At 39.9% G+C, this 26,597-nt stretch overlaps 1 protein-coding gene across 1 annotated transcript in view; it reads left to right on the forward strand.

Annotated features, from left to right (window-relative positions):
• Nucleotides 1-17,183: 17,183 nt before the first annotated feature.
• AOAH (acyloxyacyl hydrolase) overlaps nucleotides 17,184-26,597 on the forward strand; it is an 84,436-nt gene continuing 75,022 nt past the window's right edge. Inside the window, exon 1 of the mRNA XM_063304035.1 lies at nucleotides 17,184-17,315. Within this exon, the coding sequence (XP_063160105.1) occupies nucleotides 17,186-17,315 (130 nt within the window). The 5' untranslated portion in view covers nucleotides 17,184-17,185. The remainder of the gene's footprint in view (nucleotides 17,316-26,597) is intronic.

Consider the following 26,597-nt stretch of genomic DNA (forward strand, 5'->3'; position numbering starts at 1 on the left):
ACCTTGGTTGCTTTCCACATGTGGTTAGAAATAAAGCTGTGTGAGTGTTCTTAATTATGAACAACAACAACATCAACAACAATAACAACAAAAACTTGAGAGGGGAAAACATTCAACATCCTCTCCCCTATCAATTGCAGGATGCTCTGCCTGCTATCAAAAGTTGGATTGTGTTGATGATGTGGCTATCTCTCATGCAAAGAACTTGGCTGCATTTCATAGACAAGCAACAAACAAACAAAAAATCCAGATGTTGTTTGATCTATCTCCTACATAACTTCCCATTTATCTTTGCATCCATGGAATCCTGCAATGTAAAGGCTCCTGGCATATAATTCGTGCTGTCAGAAAACTCAGAGACTTTCCAGAGTTGCAAATGCAACACATCAGTTTGTCCTCTCCCATAATGCAAGAAGTTAGTTCCAATATCTATCTTTCCTTCAAATTCCCTTGGTGTAACTTACAACTATGACCCAATACTTTTCCTGTTTCCTGCTAGATATTTGCTGTTCACTGGTTGCTGACTATCTGTCTCTTATGATATAGCCTCCAGAACTACCTCCAGGCATCTCCAGGCATGAACTGCTGGATAGAGTAGTGGCTAAAGGACTATTTTCTGCAAAGCCACCTTTTGACTCTCCCTTTCTGAAACGAATTGAATCATAAAGAATTTAACAAGAACAGTATTCTCATAATAAAATCCTGTTGACCCTTACAGATATATAACCACTAACTCTAAGCTAAAGTGTATGCTGATTATATATAAAATCTGGTCCTCGGGGCAAAATTATGCACAAACAGCCTGATTGCTCATCAAGTGAAATGCAAGAACAGAGCAGCCTTTAGTTTTCTCTCCCAATAGGCAGGTGACACAGAGCGCGAAACACTCCATTTCCTGATGTGCTAGACACTTAATACCCAGCAGAATGTCATAAATCATTCATTCCCATTCAATGTATTATTCCACACCTGTCTGATTGTTCTGAATGGCATATCAATTACGTCCAAGGGAATATGTACAGTATGTGTGTGTATGTGTATTAGCTATATGAAAATGTCAGAATAAAATTCCATGTTCTTTTGCTAGGTGGTTTCCTTTTACCTAAGCAACTGGATCTATCTCCTAGAGGGATAAAAACAGGACTATTTTTTCAAGAATTTAGGAGCAAAGTTATACCTGACCACCTCCCTCTCCACCACATAAAGATTAGTACATAAAAATTAAAATATGTTAAGAATGAATTTGGTACACTGTGACATGGTGAATGTCTTTCAAAAACGAATTCTAAAATATGTTGACTATATTAAAATAGTCCTACAAATTTCTTTTTCAAAACCTCAGATAGGAGCTGCTGCCAGGAATTCTGCACCAGCTAAAATTATGCACCATGACTTGTTGGTCACTTACATTGGCACTGAATATTCTTTTACGCCCTATAGGAATGCAGATTAATTTCTACAAAGGGACAGGAGAGAAATGATGAGATATGCCCACCCTGCATGTGATGAATTCAATCCAGATCAAACTACTGATTAAAAATGTAAAAATACTTAAGAATTTCAGGTTGGTCTTGAGTTGGTTTTCCAGGCAGTGCTAAGAAACCTCAAAAGACAACCACAGCTGTCACCAGGGTATATATGCCAAAAGATATGGGGGAGGAGACATCAGATGGAGCAATGCTACTCAGGGAAGGGGAGATTACCAGAATTTTCAAGGTTAAGGCCCAGAGCATAGATCAGCACAAGAGTGGGTTACTACATCATGTCAAGATGACTTAGTGAACAATTGCATTTTCTCCTATTTGTTTCTGTTGCAATGGGTTGCCCATTGCTCTTCTCCAAGGCTGCCCTTTCAGACTGTAAGTGCCTTGGGAAAGACCTTGTCCATTCTTTCTCTTACAGAATTCTGGTAACTTTGGATATATAATGACATATTTTGGCCAGCTCAATGATTTCACATGAGCAATTACTGTACACGAGCCTATATGCTATGCACTGTATATCAAAGGTAACATGTCTGTTTCAAGAGTGATTGTCTTATATGTAGCCACAATAAATCCTAGATTAACTATTTTAAGTAGCTGGCAGAGTTCCAGAATCCTCAACCACTGATGCCTGGCATTTAAAATTAAAATATTAATATGAAAAAAATATGTTTCTCTTTTTATTGGCTTCTAGATATTTTTTTTTCCCAGTAGGATTGTGCATTAGGTTTGACTGACTCTAGAACCAGATTGAGCTGATTTGAAAGCATTACTGGCATGTTGATTTCACCACTTTTGTTAGTGGAGGCCAGGGTTAATGCAACACCGAAGAAAGCCCACAGATTTGCTAATGGGACTTGGTATGACTTTGCTACCTCTGATAATTTGGGGTTGTGAGGCATCAGAAGGATTGTCATAGATATTTGCCAGTCTTAGGACTTTCTGCGAAGGTTTCCTCCATTATGGGCTTAGTGTCATGTGGCACATTGGCACATTTTGGCCTCTTCTGAGAAGGACTTGGTTGTGTCAGAGATGTGCAGTAGCTTGCTGGCAGGACACTTATCAGAGGCAGCGGAAGGGGCAGATACCCCCTTTCAAGATAACCATGAATAGGAGGTATTGCTGTCCCCCCTATTTAGAACTGTTAGAGCTAGTATTTGTACATTTCAGTTTGGATCCTATTCCCTCATGGCTAATGACTTAATGACTTAATTTTGTTTGACTCATGAAGAATTTAAAAGTAAGATGTGACCTAAGAGTGCATACTAGACTCTTAATTCCAAGCCCAGAAACAATATTAACAATATTATTATTAACAATATTAAGTAGATGATAAGGAACTTAAGGATTTTTCTGCCAGCCTGTGTCATCCTGAGTCTGAGCTGTTTTCAAGGATATGTGATGGATGCCTTCAAGTTTCCTTTTCCCAAAGCAGACAATAATTCTGCATGTATTGCTACACTTTGCTAAAAGCAAAGGGGATGACCTATGTTCTGTCAATGTTGTTCAGGCACATGGCATGAGTGACTTAAATGGAAGTGTAAGGAACTTCTTATACAACATGGGGAAACATTTAACCATTAGTTTGATAGCTCTCTGTGGATGGTTTCTGGGGGGATAAAGGCAGAGATGAGGGCTTTGCCTAGATTAAAGAGCTAGTTTGTCTGGCATCACATGAAAAGAAAAAGTGAATCATTAATTCAAAATTAAACTAAAGTTACAATTCTAAACATGCTTACTTGCAAATCAACTACAGGTAGTCCTTGCTTAGCAACCACATTTGGGACTGGAATTTCAGTTGCTAAGCAAAGCAGTCATTAAGCGAATCCAACCCAATTTTACAATCTTTATGTGGTAGTCATTAAGCAAACCATGTGGTCACTAAGTGAATCACACAGTTCCCCATTGATTTTGCTTGCCAAAAGCCAGCCAGGAAGATTGAAAATGGTGATCATGTGACCACATGATGCTGCAATGGTCATAAATGTGAATTGGTTGCCAAGCACCCAAATTGTGATCACACGACTGTGGGGATGCTGCAAAAGTTGTAAGCGTGAGGACTGGTTGTAAGTCGGTTTTTCCAGCATTGTCGTAAGTCTGAACCATCACTAAACAAATGGTCATTAAGCAAGGACTACCTGTATGACAATCAGAGAAAACTATGTATAAAATAGACATAATAATCTGGATTTTACCATTACAGGCAGTTCTGACTTAATGACCATTTATTCAGTGACTGTTCAAAGTTATGATGGCACTGAACAAATGGTAGTTATGACGAGTTCTCAAAGTTCCAGCAGTTGCTGCACCCCCTGCGGTCACATGATGAAAATTTAAGCATTTGGTGAATGGCTGCATTTACAACTGTCACGGTGTCCCACAGTCACATTCTCCTGCCCTGCACCAACTGCCTTTGCTTCAACTCCCCACCTGCCTATCTCCTCCATCTCTGCCCTGTTGGCTGCCCGGCACTCTACTGCCTACCCCTTGCTGCTGCCACTGCCCCCAGCTGACCTTCACCATCTTCTTCCTCCCACTGCTGGCCAAGGATCCAGGCCAAGCAGTGCAGTCACATGATGTTTTGCTTAATGACTGCTTCACTTAGCAATGGAAATTCTGATCCCAGTTAGGGTCATTAAGCAGGGACCACCTGTATTTCTTTTGGGAATCTAATTTCCTTCCCCACTTCCATATTTTGGTCTCTGGTGCTGTCCATTTCAGTACAATAAGAAGAATGGAAATAAAACACGAGAGTAGATGTTCTAACAATTAGTAATTGTAACTTCTATCATTGTCTCATGAAAAAGACATCATTTGTTTTGGGAGCAACCAGCTTAATTTAAATTTAATCAACGATCACTCTTTAATTTCAAAAGTAGGTATCCTGTAGCCTCCAGATATTGAATTAAAATTCCAATATCCCTCACCAATGGCCAAGTTGGGGGGGGCAGTTTGCTTAGAGTCCTGATTTATCTGGAGAACCTCAGGTCCCCTTGGGTCTACATGGAGGACTGACTGAGAAGAATGAATTCAGACAAAAATCAAGCTTGAGTGGAGGGTAATGTATATAGCTTACAGGAGCTCCCACAGCAAAGAAATATCAATGACTAATCAGGTTAATCTCAGAAGTGAGAAGATTTGCCACCTGCTGAATGAGCTTATTAGGCAAAATCATCTGAGGGAGGGTGGGAGAGATGACAGACCAAAATAGCACCAATGAAAAGACATTACACAATGAGATACTGACCTGGTCTACATAAAAATTATTGGGCAGGCTGCACTTGGCTGACTCTGTAAAACATGCTAAACCATATACTTTGCTTCACAAATTATAATGACTGGATTCATACAACATGCTGTGCCCCCCCAAAAAAACCCTACATTATGACTAATGCAATATGTGAAATCAATGAGCATCAACCAAATCAGGATTTAGAAAGAAGATACAGTCACTCCAGTACAGGTCATGTAAGACTCTAATTACAAACTTGATGTTCCTCTTCTAAGCAGATCTTGCTATTTATCTGTCTAGTGCAGGCGCATCCATGGAGGGAGGGGAAAAAAGATGGTGCCCAAAACCACGTGATCAAGGGTGGTGCTTTGATCACATGGTTGCAGCAACCATCTTGATCCCCTCCCCCACAAAAAACTGGTCTAAGAGGGATTTTGTAGGAGATTTAGGTTATAGCTATATTACATGATAAGGTACAAAGATATAAGATATATAAGTGATCACAGTGCTAATGAAAGGAGAGAAAGGAGTGTTCACCAATCAAGTGAATTTTCTCAAATTACCCTCATGTGGATTTTTTTTAAAAAATGGGATAGCGGATGAACGAAGAGAGAAGAGGGTAATCAGCTGATTCTATCAAAAATTCCCCCTCTTCCTACATGCTTAGATGCAGGGGTGTCCTTAGAGGGTTTGAGAGGGGCTAATGTGTAGTGACAACATTTTGGCAAAAGCACTGGGTTCTGCAAATGCCTCTGCTTAAATGCTTAGGTGACTGGTAGCAGAATAGCCATTAATCATTGTTTGTTTGTTTAAGAAAGTTATTGATCTGATTTGAATAACACAGATCACACAAAGGCTGTGTCCATTTATCTTTAACTGCTGTAGCATTTGCAAGAGAACCAGAGTTAGCAGACAAATAAAAATTATTTAATGTGTGTTTCCTTCCTTCCTTCCTTCCTTCCTTCCTTCCTTCCTTCCTTCCTTCCTTCCTTCCTTCCTTCCTTCCCATGGCAATTAAAGCTTTTTTTCAGGTGATCAACCCTAGGCTGGAGAATCTGTTAATCAGCTTAATTTCATAGACAGATCTTATAAAACTCAGGGACTCACAGCTATGTGGAAGGGAAAGATTACAGTGTTCTTGGAACACACCTCCTTTGGAACACTAGAGCTGAAAATAAAGCTGGATTTTCCAACCAAGAGATGATAGGTTTTATATAAAAGTTACAGATGACTTCAATCTCAGGGGTCTTGATATTTATTTCTTCCAATCATCGGTCATAACTGCAGTGTGAGGGATTACAGAAATAGACTGATGTCAGTGCATGAATAATGAATTTTTCACCCCAGTGGAAAGCTTACAATGGCCCTTTGTGTGATTATGATGTATCTGTATATTTACAGCAAATGTTCGCTGCTTTCAAACACAAAGAAATCATCTTTCTCATTCTTTACACTCCAAAGTCCCAGACTTTTCTTGTTCAGGTGTTTAGCTTCTGTCCTACAGGTTTTGGTAAATCAGTGCAAACTCCAAATTACAAGGAAGTTGAATTGATTCTAAAGTAACTTATTTTTTTCCGCCATTTGCCAAAAGCATGGCTTTTGATATACAGTATCAGTATTGCAGACTCATTTTTCAGTTAATTCCTGACATCTCCAGATGATGGGGAAAATCTGTGCCTACAGAAACCCCGATTTTTCATTGCCGCTATCACTGAACTTACTTTATCTCTGTCTCTGTCTTCTTTCCCCTTGCCTGGCCAAGGCAGCTGCTGGCCCTTTGCGAGGCCACACAAGGCCTCCCTGACTGCCTTGACTGGGCGCACCACATCAGAGTGGGAGGAAAAAGAGTGTAGAGGTCAGCTGGGGCCAGCGGGGGGTGGTAGGGATAGGCAGCGGCAGAGTGCAGGGTGCCCAAATGGTCAGAGATGTGGGGGAGATAGCTGGGTAGGGAGAGTCGAAGCAGAGATGAGCACGGCAGGGCAGGAGAAGTGTGAGGTCCTTGCCAAATGATGGCATGGTCCTTGCCTAATGACCACAACCGGGACTACCAGTTGACCGATTTGCTTAGCGATGGAAATTCTGGTCCCAATTAGAATTGTTAAGTGAGGACTACTAGTCATTGTAATAATTAGCCATTAAGGTTAATAAATAATTCCTTGTTAAAAAGCCCTCTTACAAACTTAAAACATGGGTCAGGTGGTTTGGTGTTGTTCAACATCATCAGAGTTGGCAAAGTAGCTATTTATGTACCTTATTTATAAAGCCTTCATCTTTAAAGGATCCAAACATGGGATTATACTGGACAAAATAAGGAAAGGGGTAATCATAAGAATATATCTTGCTGAGCTTTCTTATTATATTTGTGTAGTTACTGTTCAGACTCCATGTCTGTTAGGAATTCTTTCTCTGTTTTAAAAAGGAGAATTTCCTTCTTTAAAGTTCAAAATGTATAGATGGGGACAGATCAATTGATTTTGAAGCAGAAGGAGATAAGAACAAGTTTACTCAGCTCAACTGTGCTACTGCAAAAGCCTATATTTACCCACTCCATGGGACATTAATACCGAACAAATCTTGTGACAAGAACACCTATTCAGATGCATGCAACAGGATGTACCGCCCAGAGTCCTCCTGTTTGGGGGAGATGGGCAGTGATAGAAATTTGAATAATAAATAAATAAATGTAATGATCAGCTGAACAGTTTGAAAAATAAAACAGACTTCTCAATGAGCACTGAGCATCATATCACAGTGTAATTTGTCAGAACTGCTATTCATATTGACTTGGTTAGTTAACTCAGTTGAACAGGTTCAGAGGAAAGCCATGAAAACTGTAGTCAGTTTACTAGTTAGACATCCTGCAGAGTATAAAAGCTGAAGTATCAGGCAGTATGATTGAATTATGCCAGCAAGAACTATACTTTTGCAGAAACTTTTTGCATTAAAGCAAGAAAGCTGCAGAGAGGAATGCCATTCCAATGCCCCCTTCCTTGTTGAAACAATTTTTCATTGATTTTGCTGTATTGATCTCTGAAGGATAAATGAGAGAAAATTGAGTTCAGCATCTCTGAGGATTGCTTCATATGAACTATTTGTGTACTTGGTTGGGATTCCCAAGGGACAAAAAGTGCATGGCTGCATGTAAGAATATAAACATTCTGCTACATGTTTGGCCTGCTTCTGTTATTGCACTTTGTAGGCAAAGGTCCTTATCTCCATGCTATGATAAATTAATTTCAGCAGAAGAAAATTGAAAGGTTCAAGAGCAGAACAGATCAGATAGTTCACTGGTTATTTGCAACTCTACATCAAAAGTGCACATCTTTGCCCCTTCTTATGGTGAAAGCTGAGTTATATTGCTTTTCCATCAACACATATTACAAGCTGTCAACTAGATGCTGAAGTACATAAATACAGGTAGCCCTCACTTAACTACTGCAATTGGGGCTGACAACTGTATTGCTAAGTAACACAGTTGTTAAGTGAGACATCACATGACTGAGATGGACTTATGACCTCACTTCCACCACAGCCATTAAGCAAATCACCCATGGTTGTTAAGCAAGACATCAAGTGACTATGACTTACAATTTTACTGCCAGAGTAAATTACTCCTCCATTGGCTCTGCTTGGAAGCCGGCCATGAAGCACACAAATGGCAATCATATGACTGTGGGATGCTACAATGGTTGTAAACACCCGCTGGTTGTGGAGTGCACAAACATCAATGATCAAACATTGATCATGTGACCATGGGGATGCTGCAATGGTCATAAGTGTGAGGACCAGTCATAAAGTTACTTTTCCAGTGCTTGTTCATAACTTAAAACAGTTGCTAAAGGGGGCAGTCATTAAGTGAGGACTACTTGTACCTGATATCAGCACTGTCATTATATTCTGTTTCTGTGTCTGTTAAAACCTAACCAGAACAGGTCCTATGAGTTAAAGAGAGGGATGTTGAGATTAGCAGAGGAGTTGCCCATGGGCAGGTACAGCTGTAGTTACTTCAGTGGGTAAGCTCCATTTGAGCATCTTAAATAGTTGGACTTATTTATTTATTTATTTTCCTTAGGGCCAATCCACATAGCCTCCTTGCCCCAGTGTGAGGATGGCACATTAACCATTTCTGGAAATCATGTCCATATGCCATAGTTTGTATCTCATTGTCCACTTGCAGTTAAAGTAGCCCAAGAATAGCTTTAGGCACTGCTTTCTGGAGGGAGTGTTTCCCTTCTTACCCTGCTTCCTGACATTGCATGTGAGCAGTGAAAGACGCATTGATGCGCATCAAGGGAGGCAGCTTCAAATGACATGTTTTGTGTCAGCAAATTCGTGATTTCAGTTGGTTCAGCCAGTTTCCTGTGGGAATTTAGTTCCTGATCTGTTCACTCACCTATTAATCCTCTTCTGGTTGTGAGGGAGCTGCAGCTCCTGCAGCTACTTTTCTTTTTTAAAAAATTTGGGGGGGGAGGGAGTGTCAACCATTCAACTGGTTCACCTAGAGAGTAAAAAGTAACTTTACTAGACTTATAGGCTACTTAGAATCATTTGCAATTGGAACAGCCTATATGCCAAGATAGATAGACGAGAGAGAGGGTCCCCTTCTGATCACAACTGCAACCTACTAGTCAAACAGGAGTTGTGAATCCAGGAGGACCCCCTCCCCCAGATTATGCACCAGTTTGTCCCAGGGGAGTGTGACTTAGTCCAGAACCAAAGATGGAATATCACAGGGGTCAGTTGGCTTTTGAATGCAGAAACATTTTGTATTTTTGAGATTGAACCCGGGTCTGTTATTCCCCATCCAGATCCCCACAGCCTCCAGCTACCAGGAGAGGGCCTCAACTGCACCTCCTTCTTTGGCCCAGGATTGAGATATATAGCTGAGTATCATTAGCATATTGATATACCTGACCCCATGCCAATGGATGACCTTTCCCAATGGTTTCATGTAGTTAAGAAGGGCAGAACTGTCAACTTTGTTGCACCCCAAAATGGAGGGCCCTGAGGCTTAACCTCTCCCCTCCCAAACTCTTCAGGGAAGAGAAGTATTGCAGAACAGTGCCCCTCACTCATAGTCCAGAAGGATACCATGAGCAGTGGTACTGGCAACTGAAAGATCAGACAGGACCTGGAGGGCCACACACATCTTTTTAGCTTGTCATAATAGCCTGATCTAGAGCATACTTCTTATTTATAAGATTTAGGTGTTCAGATGTGCTGCTAGCAATTTCTGCATCTTCATTCATCATAATGCAATTGATGTTCCTTGGGACCAATCAAGAACTTACTTACTTTATTTGTTACAATTATTTGTATGCCACCTACTTAAACAACTCTGGCATTTGGCTTTGTCTGCTCCTGGAAACTCCTTGAGTGGTGGTGTCTCAACAGAGCTACCAGGAGTCACTGACTCAAAAAGTTGAGCACATACAACTTTGCTAAAATCAAATCAAGTTTCTGGGATGCTCCTGCCAGGAAGTGGTATAAGATGACTCACTGATGCAGAGATGGGCAATTTTGGTGCTATAATCCAAGAAAATAATTTTTTAAAAGTTTAGGAATAAATTCAGGTCAAGAAATCCCTACCTTTGTTCTAATAAACAATTGATTGCCTATACCTTTGGAAGCAAAGCTGAATCACTCAGGAGAAAGAGCAGATTTTCCAAGCTGCAGGGATTCCTTAGATCTGCAGAATTAGATACAGCACATTTGTAACTTAGGAGAACAAATGAAAAAAAAAAAGATGTCAAAACCCTTTTGAGCTTCAGGATGCTTAGATAACAGAACTGTTATCTAAGAAGTTAAGAAGAGAAAATAGCCTTCTCCAGTCCTTTAAAGTAGGCATGAAGTTGAAGGTAGGAAATAGTTCTTTAATGTATACAAGTATACAATAGCCATATCAGAAAATCCCTGAGAAGGGAGAGAACATATGTTGTTTTACAGTACACCCTTTAAGAAGAGAGGTTTTGGACTTCCTTTTCTCCCTTGCCTCCCCCCCATCTTTTTCTTCTCTCTATATTAATTCCTTGTATGGCAACCTTTTCCTGCTACTAGGAAGCCCTGACAGGGGCCCCACTATGCTCGTTCTGCATGCAGAACTACACCCCTCCCAAAACTCTTGCTGTTCATTCTATAGAGTTTTGATCTGGTCATAATGAGATCCCCTCTCCTTTCTGTTCCACTAGTTTTTTTATAACTCGACATTACCTTCAAGAAAAATGCATTTGTTAGATCCACACAGAACAAAAGGAATCCCTACTACACTGCTGGTTTGATATAGCCAAGGAAGGGAACATATATGTCTTTGTCTGCCATACTGTACTCTGTAGAACAGCCTTTGGGTTGCTATAGAATCCTACAATTCTGGGGCCTGTCAGAGAAAGAAGAGGACTTTGGAAATAGATTTCAATTCCCCAGCCCCACCCCAACTCCCTGGATACAATCTGTTTTCTCTCACTAATGGTAGGAATGGAGATATTTAGAAAAAGGCCACAAAGCAGCCCCTCCTTCCCCTCCTTTTTTGTCACATTCAAAACGGCCCCAAATGATCTTATTCAGGAAACCAAAATAAAGACCACATCAGCAGAGATACCCTTTTCTACCCTGCTCACAATGTTTATTCCTGCAACTTGAGCACCAAAAATCCTCCATAAAATGTGTACTAAGTCATTGCTCCAAGCTATGGAAAGTCCCCAAATAACGGACTTGGGCAGTCTCAAATGAGATGTTATCAGCCTTCCCCTTCCCCCAATTTTCTGTTCCCAATTCAAAGCTCCTGGCTCTTCTGTCAGAACTTTTTAGAAATGGGGATGCTATGAGGATAGGACATGTTTACATGGTGGGATGTCACTCAGTCAACTGTAGCTTCTTTTCTTTTTTTGCCCAATGACCAAAACTAACAAACTGCCATCCAGCCCATGCTTGGTTGCTAGCAATTATCAACCAACTCTCATGTTTATGCCATTCTTCCAAGAAATAAAAAGGAAATAAACAAGAAAGAGTCCCAGAGTTTCCATCCATTTCCTTCTAAGATGCTAAATTGCTGTATTTGAGCTCTTTTGTTCAATCAAGTCTGCACACTGCAATGTCAGGGAAGCTGGAGCGGGGTCTTTTCCAGAGACAGCATAGACACCCTTTCAGTGTAAGGAAGCCAAACCAAGTTATCTGGGTCATGCCATTTGCTGCCTGCATTAACTATTACTTGAAAAACAGAAACTTGGGGTGGCATCATTCTCCCAAGCCACCAGCTGCAGCATAATTTGATTTGGCAGAGGGTTTATTACTATTTTTAGGATCTGCATCTCCATCCAGATGTCCCCCCAAGCTTCAGAACTCTTTTGATTATCAACTGTATTTGTTATTTGCAGATCTGAGAAACATGTGGGGGATTATTTTGAAAGTCAAAGGTGAAATAGAAATGTTTCGTATTTCTATACATAGCTAACTCTTTGGCTACATGTTACTGCTTTGATAACTGTAGGAGGGATGTGTAAGGCAAGCTTTAAAACCGTATCTGCTTCGTGCCCATGTAATGTCTTGAGCAGAGCAGATTTCTTCTTTTCCCTCACATTTTAGTTTCAGTTTTATAAAGTTTATGAGCAAGTATAGCCCCACCCCCATATCAATCAGCCACATTTGTTAGGAAAACAGGAAGAGGAAAACCACCACAAGAGTCTTTCTCTGTGAGAAGTTCTGTCCTCAGAAGAGACATCTGTTGGCTGCTGAGTGATCAGAATTACTGGTAAGACATGATGCCTTTGCTTAGCATGGGGTGGGGTTTTGATATGGTTTGGTTTGGCTTCTTGCCTGTTTTCTTTTGAGGCAGGATTTTCTTATAAAGATGTGGTGATGTGAAAAGCTTCATCAGTTGTCTTCCAGCAGATCTTGAGAGAGTTATGGGGCTTTTGCCTGGAAAAAAAAAAGCACTTATTTCTATTGATGTGGTGGGCTGGATTTGTATAGTCCAGTAATTGCATTGGGGCTGGCAATTTATCCTTGAAGATAAGTCCTGCAGCACGGAGTGTTCGTTTTCAGGATTCATGCAGTGCTTGCAACCATATCCAGGGTCTGGGATCAGGAAAGTTAAAAAGCACTTAGATCATATGGAATGGTAAACTTGCCAAGTCTAGGCAACATGCGACACTCCAGATGCTTCTGACTTTCAACTCCCAGCAGCCCAAGGAAGCAAGGCTGAGGACAAAGAATGCAGCAACATCTGGAGTACTTCGGGTTGCCACTCCAGGTAAATGAAGGATGAGTAACCTTTTTGTCCTCAGTAATCAGTAAGGAATACAGATCTCCCAAAGCCAAATGTTCCCAAGAATGAATTATACTGTTCTGATGAGGTACAAGCAGCTTTGATGTGTGGGTGTGCTTTGGTGGCTCCTTTCCAGCTTGATTTCAGTTTTGATTTGGCTGCAGGTTTGGTATAATACGGATGGGCTTGTCCTGGGAACTAAAGTAAAATTCTGATAAACCGTTCCTAGTCAATAACTCACTTTGTCAATCAGGCAATTAAATTGTATCATTGAAATAGAAATGCAGGTGTCTCCCATAAAATTGGGATTTTGTTCCTTGTTTATCTGTCCAACCTGCTGCACAAGTACTGGATAGGCCACAACAGGGCCCTGGCACTTTCCCATCTTATGATTGTTTATATGTAAACTGGATTTGGACTGGACCCCCCATTCCAATAGAGAACTTAGCTTTGGAAAACAAGAAACATGACCTTCCAATAAAGGAAAACATAATTCTGTGACAGCACGGAGAGCATCACCCAGCTGTACCTTGAGCTACTGTGCAAAGTTGGCTTATGATACAGCAAATGATTTCCAAGGTTTTCTGGGATGGGTCCAAATGGGCCTTTAAATTAGATGCCAGTGGCTGCACTCCAGAAAATAAGACAAAAACTAAAATATATCATTTCCATTTCCATTATGTTTAAAATGAAATATGGGTAATATGTATTTTCAGTCAAATATCTAATCATCTTCACCTCCTATCATACTGAAATTAAAATTTGGGGATGTCTTGGGGAACACATCCAAGGATTTAAGAAGGTACAGCTTTATACTCCTACAGTATGTCATACAGGTTTAGAAATTGGGGTGGGTGGGTTGATTGAATTACAATGGTTGCAACCAATTTGGCATTTACTAGTTGGATGCTAGACTGGAAGGTCAACCATATGTCTTTAGCTATTTCTCTCCCTTATGATCACTGCTGCAAGGCCTTGACTTTGAGGTATACAACAGCAAGGAATGTTTGGATGGTTTCTCAATTTTCTGGTAATTGTTTTGGGGCTACTTCAATAGTTTTGAAAATCTCTCTCAAGTGATTTAAGTATTTCTACCCTAATGGGAAACTTGCAGGCTGAAAGGGAGATTCCCATTGCAGCAATGATACAAATGGTCAGGTGACAAGATATTGAACAAGAAAAAAGCATTAAATGTTTCAGGATCATTTTTATTCTGACACAGCTTTTCATTATTATCAAGACCCTGCACCACTAAATGATTCAAAGTTGGGCAGGAATTAGTCAGCAACCATTTCAACCAGATCACTAGACAGTGTTAAATAAAGGTCTTGTGAATCAACTCAAGTTATTTTTTTCCCCTCATTTTAAATCCAGTTTAAGGTTTAAGAAAAAGTTTAAGTAAAAGAGGTGATTGTGTATTGTCTTCTAATGATGTCAGTGTTAATACAAAAATGAAGCATCCATGATTTTAAAACTATTTAATGTGTGATTATTTTTCTTTAGTCGCTAAAGACTTACGTTCTACTTATAGCTGTGATGATTGCCCGAACCCAAATAAAACGAAATCTGTTCTGGAGCGAGAGGCCAATGTGATCTTTACAGCTAGGATGGGGCAGTCAGCACTCACCATGTTGGTATCGCGCCCATTCTTCACCACCTGTCCAGCGGCGCTGCTTAAGACAGGTGGAAGTCGTTTCCCACTGGCAGTTCAAGGGCAGCACAAGCATCTCCCCCGAGGTAGACATCGTCCTCCTCCTCCGCGGCTGCCTTTGCCGCCAGCCGACGGGGAGGGTTAGGTGTCTTCTGCGGAGGTTTAGACGGGCGATCCGTAGGTTTAGTCTTGTGACAGTCCGCAGCGCGGTGACCTGGTTTGCCACACTTGATGCATTGCCCTCGGGCAAAACGTCGTTGTTTCTCATCGTCCCACCCTGTGGCAGACGGCTGTCTCGGGCTCTTTCCACTGGAGTGCAGCTTATCCCCTTTAGTGGCTTGCATATAGGTACGCTGGGCATGTTCAGCCTTACCGGCGAGACAGATCCAATCATGAAGCGAGTCCAGATCATCCCTGCACAGCGCCCATTTCAACACCTCCCGATTGAGCCCGTCCTTAAATCTGTCTATCAGGGTAGCTTCGGACCATTCAGGAACTTTACCTGCCAATACCTTGAATTCCAGGGCATAATCGGCAACCAATTTCTGCCCCTGCACAAGTTCCTTTAAAGCTTCCTTAGCCCTTGCCTTAGCCAGGGGATCTTCAAAGTACCGTCTCAAAGCGACTAAAAAGGAGTCGAAGGCACCAAGCGCTGGGGCTTTTGCCTCAGATAATTGTACATACCAGTTAGCAGCTCTGCCCTTCAGCTTTGTGGCAATCGCCATGATCTTTGCCCCTTCTGAGGTGAAGCAGTGTCCATATTGCTGCATATAATTTGCCGCGTTGGTAAGGAAAAATGACAAATTTGTGGGGTCGCCATCAAACTTCACTGGAAAGTCCTTAGCGACCCCGCCAACTGGTGCAGCCCCAACCGGTGGACGAGCTGGGGTCCCTGACACTGGAGTGGGACCACGGAGACCCGGGGAAGAGTCCCGTGGCCGGCCACTCCCCCTCGGTGCTGGCGATGGAGGAGGGGGGATGGTGGGTCCCATCGCTGCACCTGGACTACCAACAATCCTCACCAGGTCCACTGCAGTTGAAATGGATTGTAGCATATACTCCATAGACTCGATCTTGGATTCAATGACTCTGATCCTGTCAGGCGTGACGGAGTCCTCCAGCCCTGGTCCATCAGGTTGATGACTTGCCGACACTTTGGTGGACTCCTTCTCAGGAGTCAGGGGGCACCGCAGCCTCCATGAGGTGTGGGATGTCCCTGGCCGGGGGTCTGCCATGGCATCCCACATAATCTGTTCTGTTACCCCCTCGTCCGTCGGGTCCCCCAACTCCGGGCTGGAGCTTGATTCTCTGGAATGGGGTGCGAGGTGGGATGGGAGGGGGCTCGGGTCCCTGCTCGGAAATGCCGACTCCAGGAGCTGTCTGGTCACCTCCCCAAACCCCGTGGACTCTTTCCTCGATTCTGCCATCGCTAACTTCTTCTTTCACAGGAACATTTCTTGGTAGAGACTAGCGAGGTTTTTTCGTGAAATGGTTCTCAGCTTTATGTGATGATTGCCTGAACCCAAATAAAACGTTCAGACTCCAAATCAAAGTTTAGGTTCTGATTTTATTTAGAATAGAGTGCAAACAGAAAGAAAGCTGAGAATGAGAAAAGCGCGCCCAAGGTCAAACTAAATAGCCCCGCTTCAAACAACGTCCCACCCACCCCCTTATTTCATTACAATCCCACATTCCCAGGTGCTCCTAATGAGCTCTGCTGATCAACGGGCAGAAAAACCTTGACATTAAAGCGATAACCCAAACACATTCCTCCACGGCTGAGGCAAACAGAACTTTCTATACAATGTTTATCAGCAGCACCCTCCCAGCCAGGAACGCGCGTCAACACTCTGGCATGCGAACCATTACGATGTTCAGCAACATTGAAACAGGGAACATGACAATAGCTCTCCCAGGCCTTGGCATTGGCCATAGGAAGCAATTCATCAGGAGTTGAATAAAACTTGCCTGAAACTGAGAAAACAGGAAACTTTCAAACTTCAGGTAAATCACAATATGGGACTGTTAGTCTGTATTTTGCTCAACAGCTCATAAGTTGTGCAGCCCTGAGTTAGAGTTAGTTGACATCTACCACTTTTTTTTCATTCAAGAAAATAAAGATTTGATTAACTGCCAGGTTTTCATAGCATGAATGTATAATATTAAGCATCTCCAAGTTGCTTTGCAGAAAAGGAAAATTATGAGAATTCACTGTCTGCATTCTTTGAGTAAAGTTTCTCTTGATCCATTTTTCTCAGGCACATACTGTACTGTACACGTCAAATTCAACTGCCAGAAATCTCAGCAATGGCCAAGTTGGTGTGAAAGCTGAAATCCACAATCTGGACAGCAACCAGTTTGGGAAATGCTGTTCTGGATATTTTGATCTATTCTTCCCATTGCCCTTACCATTGGCCATGCAGGCTGGAGATAATGATATGATCCAAACATCTAGATATCATCTGGTTGGGGAAGCTGCCCTAAGAATCTCAGTTACATCTTATTCCTGATTTTGTTTCTCTTCCCTTGTAATTTTTCTTTATTCCTTCAGAAAAAATATGTGTTGGAAGAAAGCTCCTTCCTTAACTTTCCTGCTCCTTCTCATGCTTTTGATGAGTGGCAGTTCCTTTTCAAAAGATGAACTGAAGCTGCTTCATGCTGAAGAACACGACAGATTTCCCTGTATAGGTATGTCTTCAACAGGGATACCATATCTGTGCTGCAAAAATCCAGATGACACTAGAGGTAGCAAGGAGGAATCTGGAGTTCTGAAGCCCAGATAGTGTAGCTCTAATGTTCCATGATGGAATTTGTGTATTGTTTTGTTTTCTGCTTGTCTCATGGATGATTGTATTAAGAAGGTAGACATAAAATACACATATCTGTTCTCTGTGAATGTGGCTTTACAACTATGAACTTAAATGGGGTTATACCATCTGTTTGGGGGGCAATGGATTCATTTGGAAGTGGTTGCCAAGGTAGGTGTGTCCAGTACTGGTAGGTGTATCACAATGCTACACATACTATATTTGAACTTTATAAGTTGGTACATACTGTTTGATATTAAGATCAACTGTCAGAGAAATGGGTGTGTTTTGGATGTCAGAGAAAACAATATCAATATCAGAAGAGGCAATTCTAGGGATGGCATGAGACCCATTCTGTCTCTGAGTGGCTGCTAATCACTGGGACAAGAATTCTTCTTTGTCAGTTTGATCTTCAGCATCCCCATCTAGCCTCCACAGTGATTTAGAACTGTTTTGGGGGGGATACAATTGGGGATTTACACTATAGGAAGGTACTGGTGTTAAAAGCATGCTTGGATCTGATGAAGGCAAGAAATGAGTCTTTTTTCAGGGTCTGCGTACTTTAGATTCTCTAATTGATGTAGCATTTTGTCAAGCTGCAGACTACAGTATCGGGGACTGGGTTAGACATTAAAGGTTGTCCATTGATGGTCCGTGTGTCTGGGCTTTTTGTGGCTGTGGCGGCATTAGCAATTTGCTGATTGAGTTTACTGCCACAGTCCTAAGTGCATGGTAGGACCTGATCAATTAATGGTTTTGTTATGGCATGTATTGTCACCAATGTTTCTCTTAATTCATCCAACCTCTGTATGGTGTCTGCTTGCTCTGAATCTGGCAATGCACCAAATCAGTCAATTAACTCTACTTTCAGTGAGTCCTTGGCAGACTCTCTAGCTGTAGATAATGCAGTTTGTTGAATAGAGGTCTTCTTTCTCAAGGTCACTGCAGGTATTCCCACCATTCTTGAGGATCTGCCTCTTACAATGGCCACCACTGGGAACTCAAATTGACATTTGGATACCTCTAAAACCCTAGCAACTTTCATGGCATATTGCAGGCCAGAATGCTAAAACTAAAGACTCACTTCCATGAATTATGTCACTGAATTTGACATACTCCTACTTCAAGAAACCTGGCTATATAACAGTTTGTTTATAAGTGGGCATAAGTCTTTCTCACTTGCAGCAGCTCCTGGAGCAGGATGAGGTAGATTGTATGGTGGCTTAAGTATACAGATTTCAACTAATCTACATTCAAACGTTATACAGTTAGATCCAATGGAGCATTATGCAATGTCTGTGCTGCTAAAATTTAATAATGCTCTATTATTATTGATCAATGTCTGTCTTCCACCTTCTCAAAATAGGTCCCAATTTAACAGTTTATGGACCAAAGTCAAAGCATATACTTCCAAAATCCAGGTGGTCACTAAATGGCAGCAGAGATATACAGAAAACTCTTTCAGCTCAGATAACACACAACAATGCACCCATTTCCATATCACCCCCTCTAGCTCCGCAAAAAGTTTTTTTTTTTTAACATTTATCTTTTTTTCCTGGGCAAGGGTTCAGATCTGCAAAGAAACACTGGGATGAGGCATTTTTATTTTCTAGGAATTTCTTTTAGATCTATGAGGTCAGTGTGAGATAGAGAAACATTCTTGGAAATGAATGTGTAATATGTAAGGCTACCGCTTTGTTTTATAGCATGCCACATACATACATACATACCGTAGATGGCCATCTGGCTATTCCTTTGCAGAAGAAATGTAATGTAGATTGCAGAAAAGGAGAAAGAAATAGTAGGATAAGATAAGTAAAAGAAAAGTTAAAACTAGTTTTTTACTATACCTCTCCATAGCATGCTAGCATGTAATTTATTTGTTTTTAAATAAAATATTTAAAATAAAATCAGATACAGGTATGAAAACCAGCAGGACCATGAAGTGTTGCTGGATACATTGGCACTGCCCAAGAATCCCACTGGAGATCCAAGTCCTACTTAATGGGATGTTCCTTATCTTTTATATATAAAATGGGAATTGAATCTAATGACAAGAATGTACCTTGAAACACCTTAGTAAACTAATCCTTCGTTTGAATTGAGAAAGTTGTTACTTGTTATATTGGATTCGTTCTGCTCTGCATTATAAGGCAAGGAAAATTTATAGAAATTCTTCAGCAAAATGACTATCAAATACAGGCATGTATTTTTAACTTAATGTAGCCTTTCACAGTTAGAAAAATGCTCCTTTCAAGAAATAATTTCTCACCAGATCATTCCACCAAGAGACTTGGACATAATGTGAAAGTTCTTTCTGTCAAAATAAGGCAGTGGGTACACAGATTATGAAGATTTTTTTAATGTATATAAATATCTCAGTTTTATGTCTATGCAAATGTAGAAGAAACAGTTTTCTCAGTCTTGAGGCTTGTAGCACACATCTTAATTGCAAAGTGTTTTTACACCCACAATAGCTAGAAATTCCTTTGCTCTGAAATTGTCTATGCTTTTTTTACTAAACATTTGGATGGTATTGCTACAGGTTATGGCATTCCATTGTTTCTTATGCTATAAAATTCTATTTTTTCAGGCACTTATTTTTAACCACAAAACTCAGCTACAATGCTAGTTTTCAATAGGGACCAACTGATGCTTTAAGAGTAATAGTGTGAGTATCTTTAAGAAAAAGTTTCATGTTTGTAGGTTAAGCTAGTTTTATTGTTCTCTATACAGCACTACTGTGGGATTATTTATTAATATCCAGTTTATTGCTGAGACTGTGAAGCATAACAATCTCCATTTTAAAAAATCCATCTTTCCATAACAAAAAAAAGTGTTATAGTGAATTTAGAGGTCTGCATGTTGGCTGGTACTCTAAGTATAACCCTAACTCTAATTTACACAATTAAAGTCTCACAGATGTATCTACCAAAGTCATTTGTCTAATACAGTGTATTTTTTTAAAAAAAAATAATGTGATCAAACATAGGAAGGTTTTTCAACTATAATCTTGTAGTTATACTGTCGTTAATCACATTTATCCCCAGTCCTCAAGTATTCTGGACCATCTGTCTAAATTTTCTCTTATTTGCTTCAAAATTGGGGACAGGAACTGGGGATAAGTTCAAATTACCAATAAAGAACTTAAAATCTACAGACAGCTATCAACAATAGTTAAACTTTGTGCTATCCCTGATATATTCTACCCAGATGAAGACACTAATTAGTTGATTGCTATTATTACATGGACCAATGAAATAAAGACATTCTATAGATTATTAAAGTATATGAATCTTAAATGAAATATGAATTTCAAAAAAAGCAAAAGCTGGGGGAAGACGAGAAAGAAAAAAGGCAAAGATGGCTAAATACACCTTTGAAAGAAGCTGCTGTTCATAATCTTTTCTTATAGCCAAAAGAGATACACCAAGAAAGTGTATAATTAGGAGCTAGAGATACATTTGGGTTTAGCAGTCTACATACTAGTAAGCATAACAGCAGAACACTTTTTAAAAAATCCTCTCTCAAAGAAGTTCAACAAGAACAAAAAGAGATAAGATCTTTTTCAGTTTCTACAGGATTATGAAATTATTCCTGAGTGCCATTTGATAGTTGCAAAATAAGGACAGCTGGAAACCTAATGAAATAACGAAGTTTCTTTCCTCAACCAGTTTTTCTCACTGTGTTGTTGAACATCCTTGTGTAATCTGGGAAAATACTGTAGTTCAATAATAAAAAACTATTTTTTTATCTCCTCATTGAAATACATCAATAGGTCAGGCAATGTAATTGTCCTAATAAATGCCCAAGTCTTTTCAGCTTAAGAAAAGAAACTAGAACAATGAAATTCTCAATATTTAACTGATTACATTTAGACAAAACCAACATTTTTGTATTAGAATTTGAACTTCTACATACAGGGCCACAGCTAGGGGCGCAACCAGGGCATGTGCATTAGGACTACGCATTGGGGCATGTGCATGGGACTACGCATTGAATGGAATATAAGCACATATTCTATTAATACTGGAAATAGCACCAAACTAAGAATATGGTGATGCTGTATTTGTAAAGGATCATAGTTCAGTGATAAGCACATGCTTGGCATGCCAAGTACAGAACACATAGGATCCTGGAGTTTATCTCTGGCATTTCTGGTTGGCAGAACTTCAAGAAAATGTGACAGAAAAGATTTTGGACTGAGATCTTGGACTGCTCTTCTGAGGGCTACAACTGGGGGGGGGCAATCGGGGCATGTGCCCCAGGTGCCACACTGGTGGGGCGCCAAAGTGAGCACCAGGGGGAGCCCAAATGAGTGCTGGGGGGTGCCAAAATGGGCGTGGAAACCATGTTTGCCCTGGGTGACACAGACCCTAGTTGCGGCCCTGTCGCAGAGAACCTGCTGACTTTTCTCATTTTTTTCCAGAATTTCAATCTCACATAAACTGGCCTGGTAAAAATGAGATTTGAGGGCTATTACTTTGTCCTGAAGAATTATGATGATTTTCCATCATCATTATCTAGCTAAGCATAGGACTAGTATACATGAATGTCATTCAGGTAAACAGAGCACAGTGCTCAAACTATGGCCTGTTTTGATGTGACAGTAAGCTGCAAAAGTGAATCTCATGGGAAAAAATTGTTTTGCATGATATCAAAGATCTTCTTCATTGTAAAGAAAACTTATGCAACATTTGTGCGATTACTTGATTAACAAAGAGTTATTGCTGATTCAATCAACTGACCTCATATTATTATATATTATATTGTATTGTATTGTATTGTATTGTATTGTATTGTATTGTATTGTATTGTATTGTATTGTATTGTATTGTATTGTATTATAATCATATTAACACAATGCCTTTAAAGCACTCACAGCTTTTTGCATTTTAAATATCACTATTTCTTTATGAGGTTCCAGGAAAGATTGCCAAGATATTTAAGAAGGCGAATTTGTTCAGTCATCTGTTGACCCTGTTCCCTGGGCTACATTTGGCAAACACTGTATTCTTTGCAAAATTGCCAAAAGATTCCATATGGTTATTAAAGCTAGTCACAAAAGAAGAAATAAGCTAGATCATGTGCATGTAGGAAGATAAAAACTTCTCTGGTCTTAATTACAGGAGACAGGAATTTTACTTTTATCAGCAATTATACAAGATCGTGTCTAAAGGGATTACTTATGCCAATTTATGGCTTCCTTTATATCTTTTTTCTTATGTTTTTATAATAAAATTGTAGCACTATTTTAAAAGAAAAGGGGGCAAGTGGAAGAAAATAATTAAAGATACAGAAAAGAGAAATAAGTCCTCCTTCCTACCAATAAGGAATATAAATGTAAATGTGCAACCTAATATAATGGCTCTTCCAAATAGAAAATAATAAAAACCTGAATCTGTAGAGAAGAAAGTTTTAATTAACAGCAGAAAGGACAGCATCTTCTTAATGGTGAGTAATTGTTCTGTGTTCCATACATGGAGGGATCCATATCTTAAATATAATTTTGTGCTTGAAATAATCTGATGGCTCGGTATTTTTCACAGAAAGCAGCAAACCTAATCAGTTAAAATATTATGTTAATAGTGATTTTAGTATTTGTTCCCCACCCACTCCTGATCACTAGGCAATTGATGTTAATTGACAAAAAATGGAGAAAAAAGTTATTGATGTAGGATGCAGAGAGAAAAGAACAGAACCTTTTCCAAAATGATGAAACTTGCATTATGGCATCACAACACAACTGCTGCTCCTTATGTCCTTGCATGTGATGTCATGGTGGAAGTTCAAAAGGGGCATGAATTGTGTTGTAGCACATGTTTAGTCATTTGCTTCTTTCCACAGATGTCCATAGATGGGAACAGGGGCATCCATTGGAAGGAGAGGTCAAGAAAGTAAAGAAAGCAGCTGGGACTGCATGACTGAAGCCCTGCCCCCTTTTTTACATGTGCTGTGTGTTCAACACATGTTAAAAGGGGCTAGGGCTTCAACTGTGCAGTCACAGCTGCCATCTTCAGTTTTTTTTTTACCCTCCTTGCAGATGCACCTGGATGATAGAGAATAATTAAATCAGTGTTTTTCAACCCTGGAAACTTTAAGATGTGTGGACTTCATACAGGGATCATTAACGAACAGGACTGATGTTTCATAAAATGTTGCAGAAGAACCTTGGCCATAACAAAGATACTGGATACTGTAGCATCATTTCAAATACGCTGTGAAACTTTCATTTTATTTTCACTTTTGCTGACTTGAAAAAAGCTAATGCTTCAGCAACATTGCAGAGCTCAAAGTATGGAAGCAATCTTTATTACTGAAACGAGAACTGCATGCTTTAGGATTTCAGATGATGCACTAATTCATGTTATTATTTTCTCTATTTTCACTGGAAGTATAGAACAAGAACAAGATACAGGTTTTTGGTTTATTTTAATTTAATTAAAACTTGAACTTTGACAGGATTACCGCTGTAATTATTTCCTTGTACTTGATTTTTCTTTCCATCACTGTTAAGATAAAAAAACCTTGTGGCATTGTGCTTGAAGAATTCTAGCTTGCTCAGACTTGTGAGGATAAGCCCAAGAGACCTATTAATCACAGATAATCAATAAAAATTAATTGTCACCAAATACAAGGGATCATGAAAGCAAGCCCTCACTTGTTACATATAGGAGAATTAAATAGGAGATTTAGTAGTACTACCAATCAAAGCAAATATTCGTAGCTCAGGGTTGAACTGTGGAGTCCTTGGTACTCTCTGAGCCTTGTTGTTTTCTTGCAGCCGTTTCATTGCCAGACTAGGCAACATCTTCAGTGCGAAGAGGGAGAGGGCCTTGCTCTCAGTTTATATACCGTGGCCTGCCCTGCTTGTGTTGGTGGGGGTGTTGTTCTTTCCTTGGGAGTTCTTTGATTGGGCTGTTGTTTGCTGCTTGGTTGATTGCCTGAGTTAATAGTTCCTTGATTAGGGTGTATTGTGCTGTTTGATGGTTCATCTGGTGTTAATCCTAGTGTTGATTTTTGCATATCTGGGTGTTGATTGCTGGCAAGGGAGTGTACTATTAACATTGCATCACTGTAAGAACTAGGTGAGCACAGTGCAAAAGCAAACATACCCTGCAACCATGTGGGACAAACATTTAAAAAAACAATATATATGTATGAAAAAAATGTGTGATTTGGGATTTGATTTCCTCCAATATGCTAACTGTGAAACTGAAAACAATCAGTAATGGGTTCCCCCATCCCATCCTTCTCTTGTTTTTAAGAGGAAAAAAATGTCAACCACCACCAAAGAAATATACTAAATTGCTGCTTCCCAACAGGCTCATTTTGCCTGGCAACCCTGAATATGGTTAATCTATCACTTCTGGATAAACCTGGATCATCAAGGAAAAGTGTGGTTTGCTAATGTGACCATGTCATTATGCTCCACGTGAGGAACCACAGTGCTATGCAAAGTAAATGTGCTGAGTAACTTTGCATTGCTTATTTGCATCACACATACCTCCTGATTTTCATCTCTGTCATTTGGAAAGTGTGAATGCATAAATGCTTGGCTAGGAAATGTGATGCACAGATGATAGGCTACATAGGAAAGAGAAATGAGATCTGGGGAAGGATGGAAGATTAAAATGCCATGCAGAAAAAATTATCCTGTTTTTTTTTTCTTTTTCTTTTCTATTTATTCTCATTCACTTTGATGAAAGAGAATTTGCTTCTGGCATTTCAGTATAAATTCTCAAGGGTGGACAGTGATCATCTTGCACATTTAGTTACAAGGTGGCCAAATGTCCTGTATTTCATTGTACAACCATCTCTCCAGCAGTCTACAGCCTTTCTGGCTCCCCACACTTTAATTAAACACCAAGGGAAGACCTAAGGGAGGAAGTCCTTCCACGGGGTTAATTCAGATGGGGAAGTGAGTGGGCAAACAAGGAAGCTCAAAAGTAATTGAAGGATGAATAACAGAACAGAAAACATCAACGCTAGCACCTTCTGCAAGATTCTGTTACTGTAACCTTCTAGTGAAGGTAGTATTAGTACTCATGATTTGTGCTTCTTGTCTGGACTACCTTGAAGGGCTGACATCAATCTTGCAAGTCTAAAGCATTTCTCCCCTCTTTTTACTCTCCAGAAAACCAGGGAGGGCCCCTTCTGAAATGCTTCTCTTGCACCTTCTGCTTCTGTGGGCTGAGAAGCCTTTTCCTCCTGTCTCCCAAGGTCATTCCCACATACCATTACAATACCCTCCAGACTACTGTTTTTCAACCGATGGCCTTTGCAAAAGAGATACCGGCAAAGCAGGGCACAACGTTCATGAGTGCAACACTTTTGTTTTATAATACAAATGGCTCCAGTTCAGTGAATCAGCAACCACAGTTTCACCTTTCGTCCAGACTTAGATCCTGGTTTGTTAGTCAGAAAAGTTGCTATCAGAGTCCTGATTTTTTCCCACCATAGATTGTCATGGCTCTCCTCTTACTTGGTTCCCAGGTAATAGTGTGTTAGATTTTAGCTTTTAGAATGTCAAGTCTCTTGTGAAGATATCAATTTGAAATAATCAATCACCTTTATTACACTTACTGATAAATATTATATTCAGTTTCATGAAAAAAGTTACAAGGCTAAGAAAGAACTAAAATGAATTTCTAAATAAATTACACAGACTAGGATATAACAAACTAAAATATGATATAAATGAAAATACTAAAAAACTAGCAAATATCTCAGGTAAATAGGAGTAAATTATGCTTCTAAACTACTAAGTGAATAAAATATTGGAATATTGAATGCTGAGCAACTAAGTTACTAAACTACTAAATGACTAAAATGCTAAGTTATTAATATGCTGAGTGACAATTTGAATTAATAGTTTTAAACCCATTACATATTTTAAGGCATTAATTGCTTGGGAAGTCTTTTAGTGGTATGTTAAATATATACCATGTCAAAACCTCCTCAATTATGTACAGAATTAAGACAAGAGATATTAAATAACAAAAAGTAAGTAATTATTAAAGAATCCGTGCAATCTGATTGTAAAAGGAACAGACTATATAGACATGTCGTGTGAATCTATTATCTATCTATCTATCTATCTATCTATCTATCTATCATCAGCATCAGCATCAGCATCAGCATCAGCATCAGCATCATCAGC

The sequence above is a fragment of the Candoia aspera genome, chromosome 4, assembly GCF_035149785.1.
Source record: "Candoia aspera isolate rCanAsp1 chromosome 4, rCanAsp1.hap2, whole genome shotgun sequence".
In the NCBI taxonomy this organism is placed as follows: Eukaryota; Metazoa; Chordata; class Lepidosauria; order Squamata; family Boidae; genus Candoia; species Candoia aspera.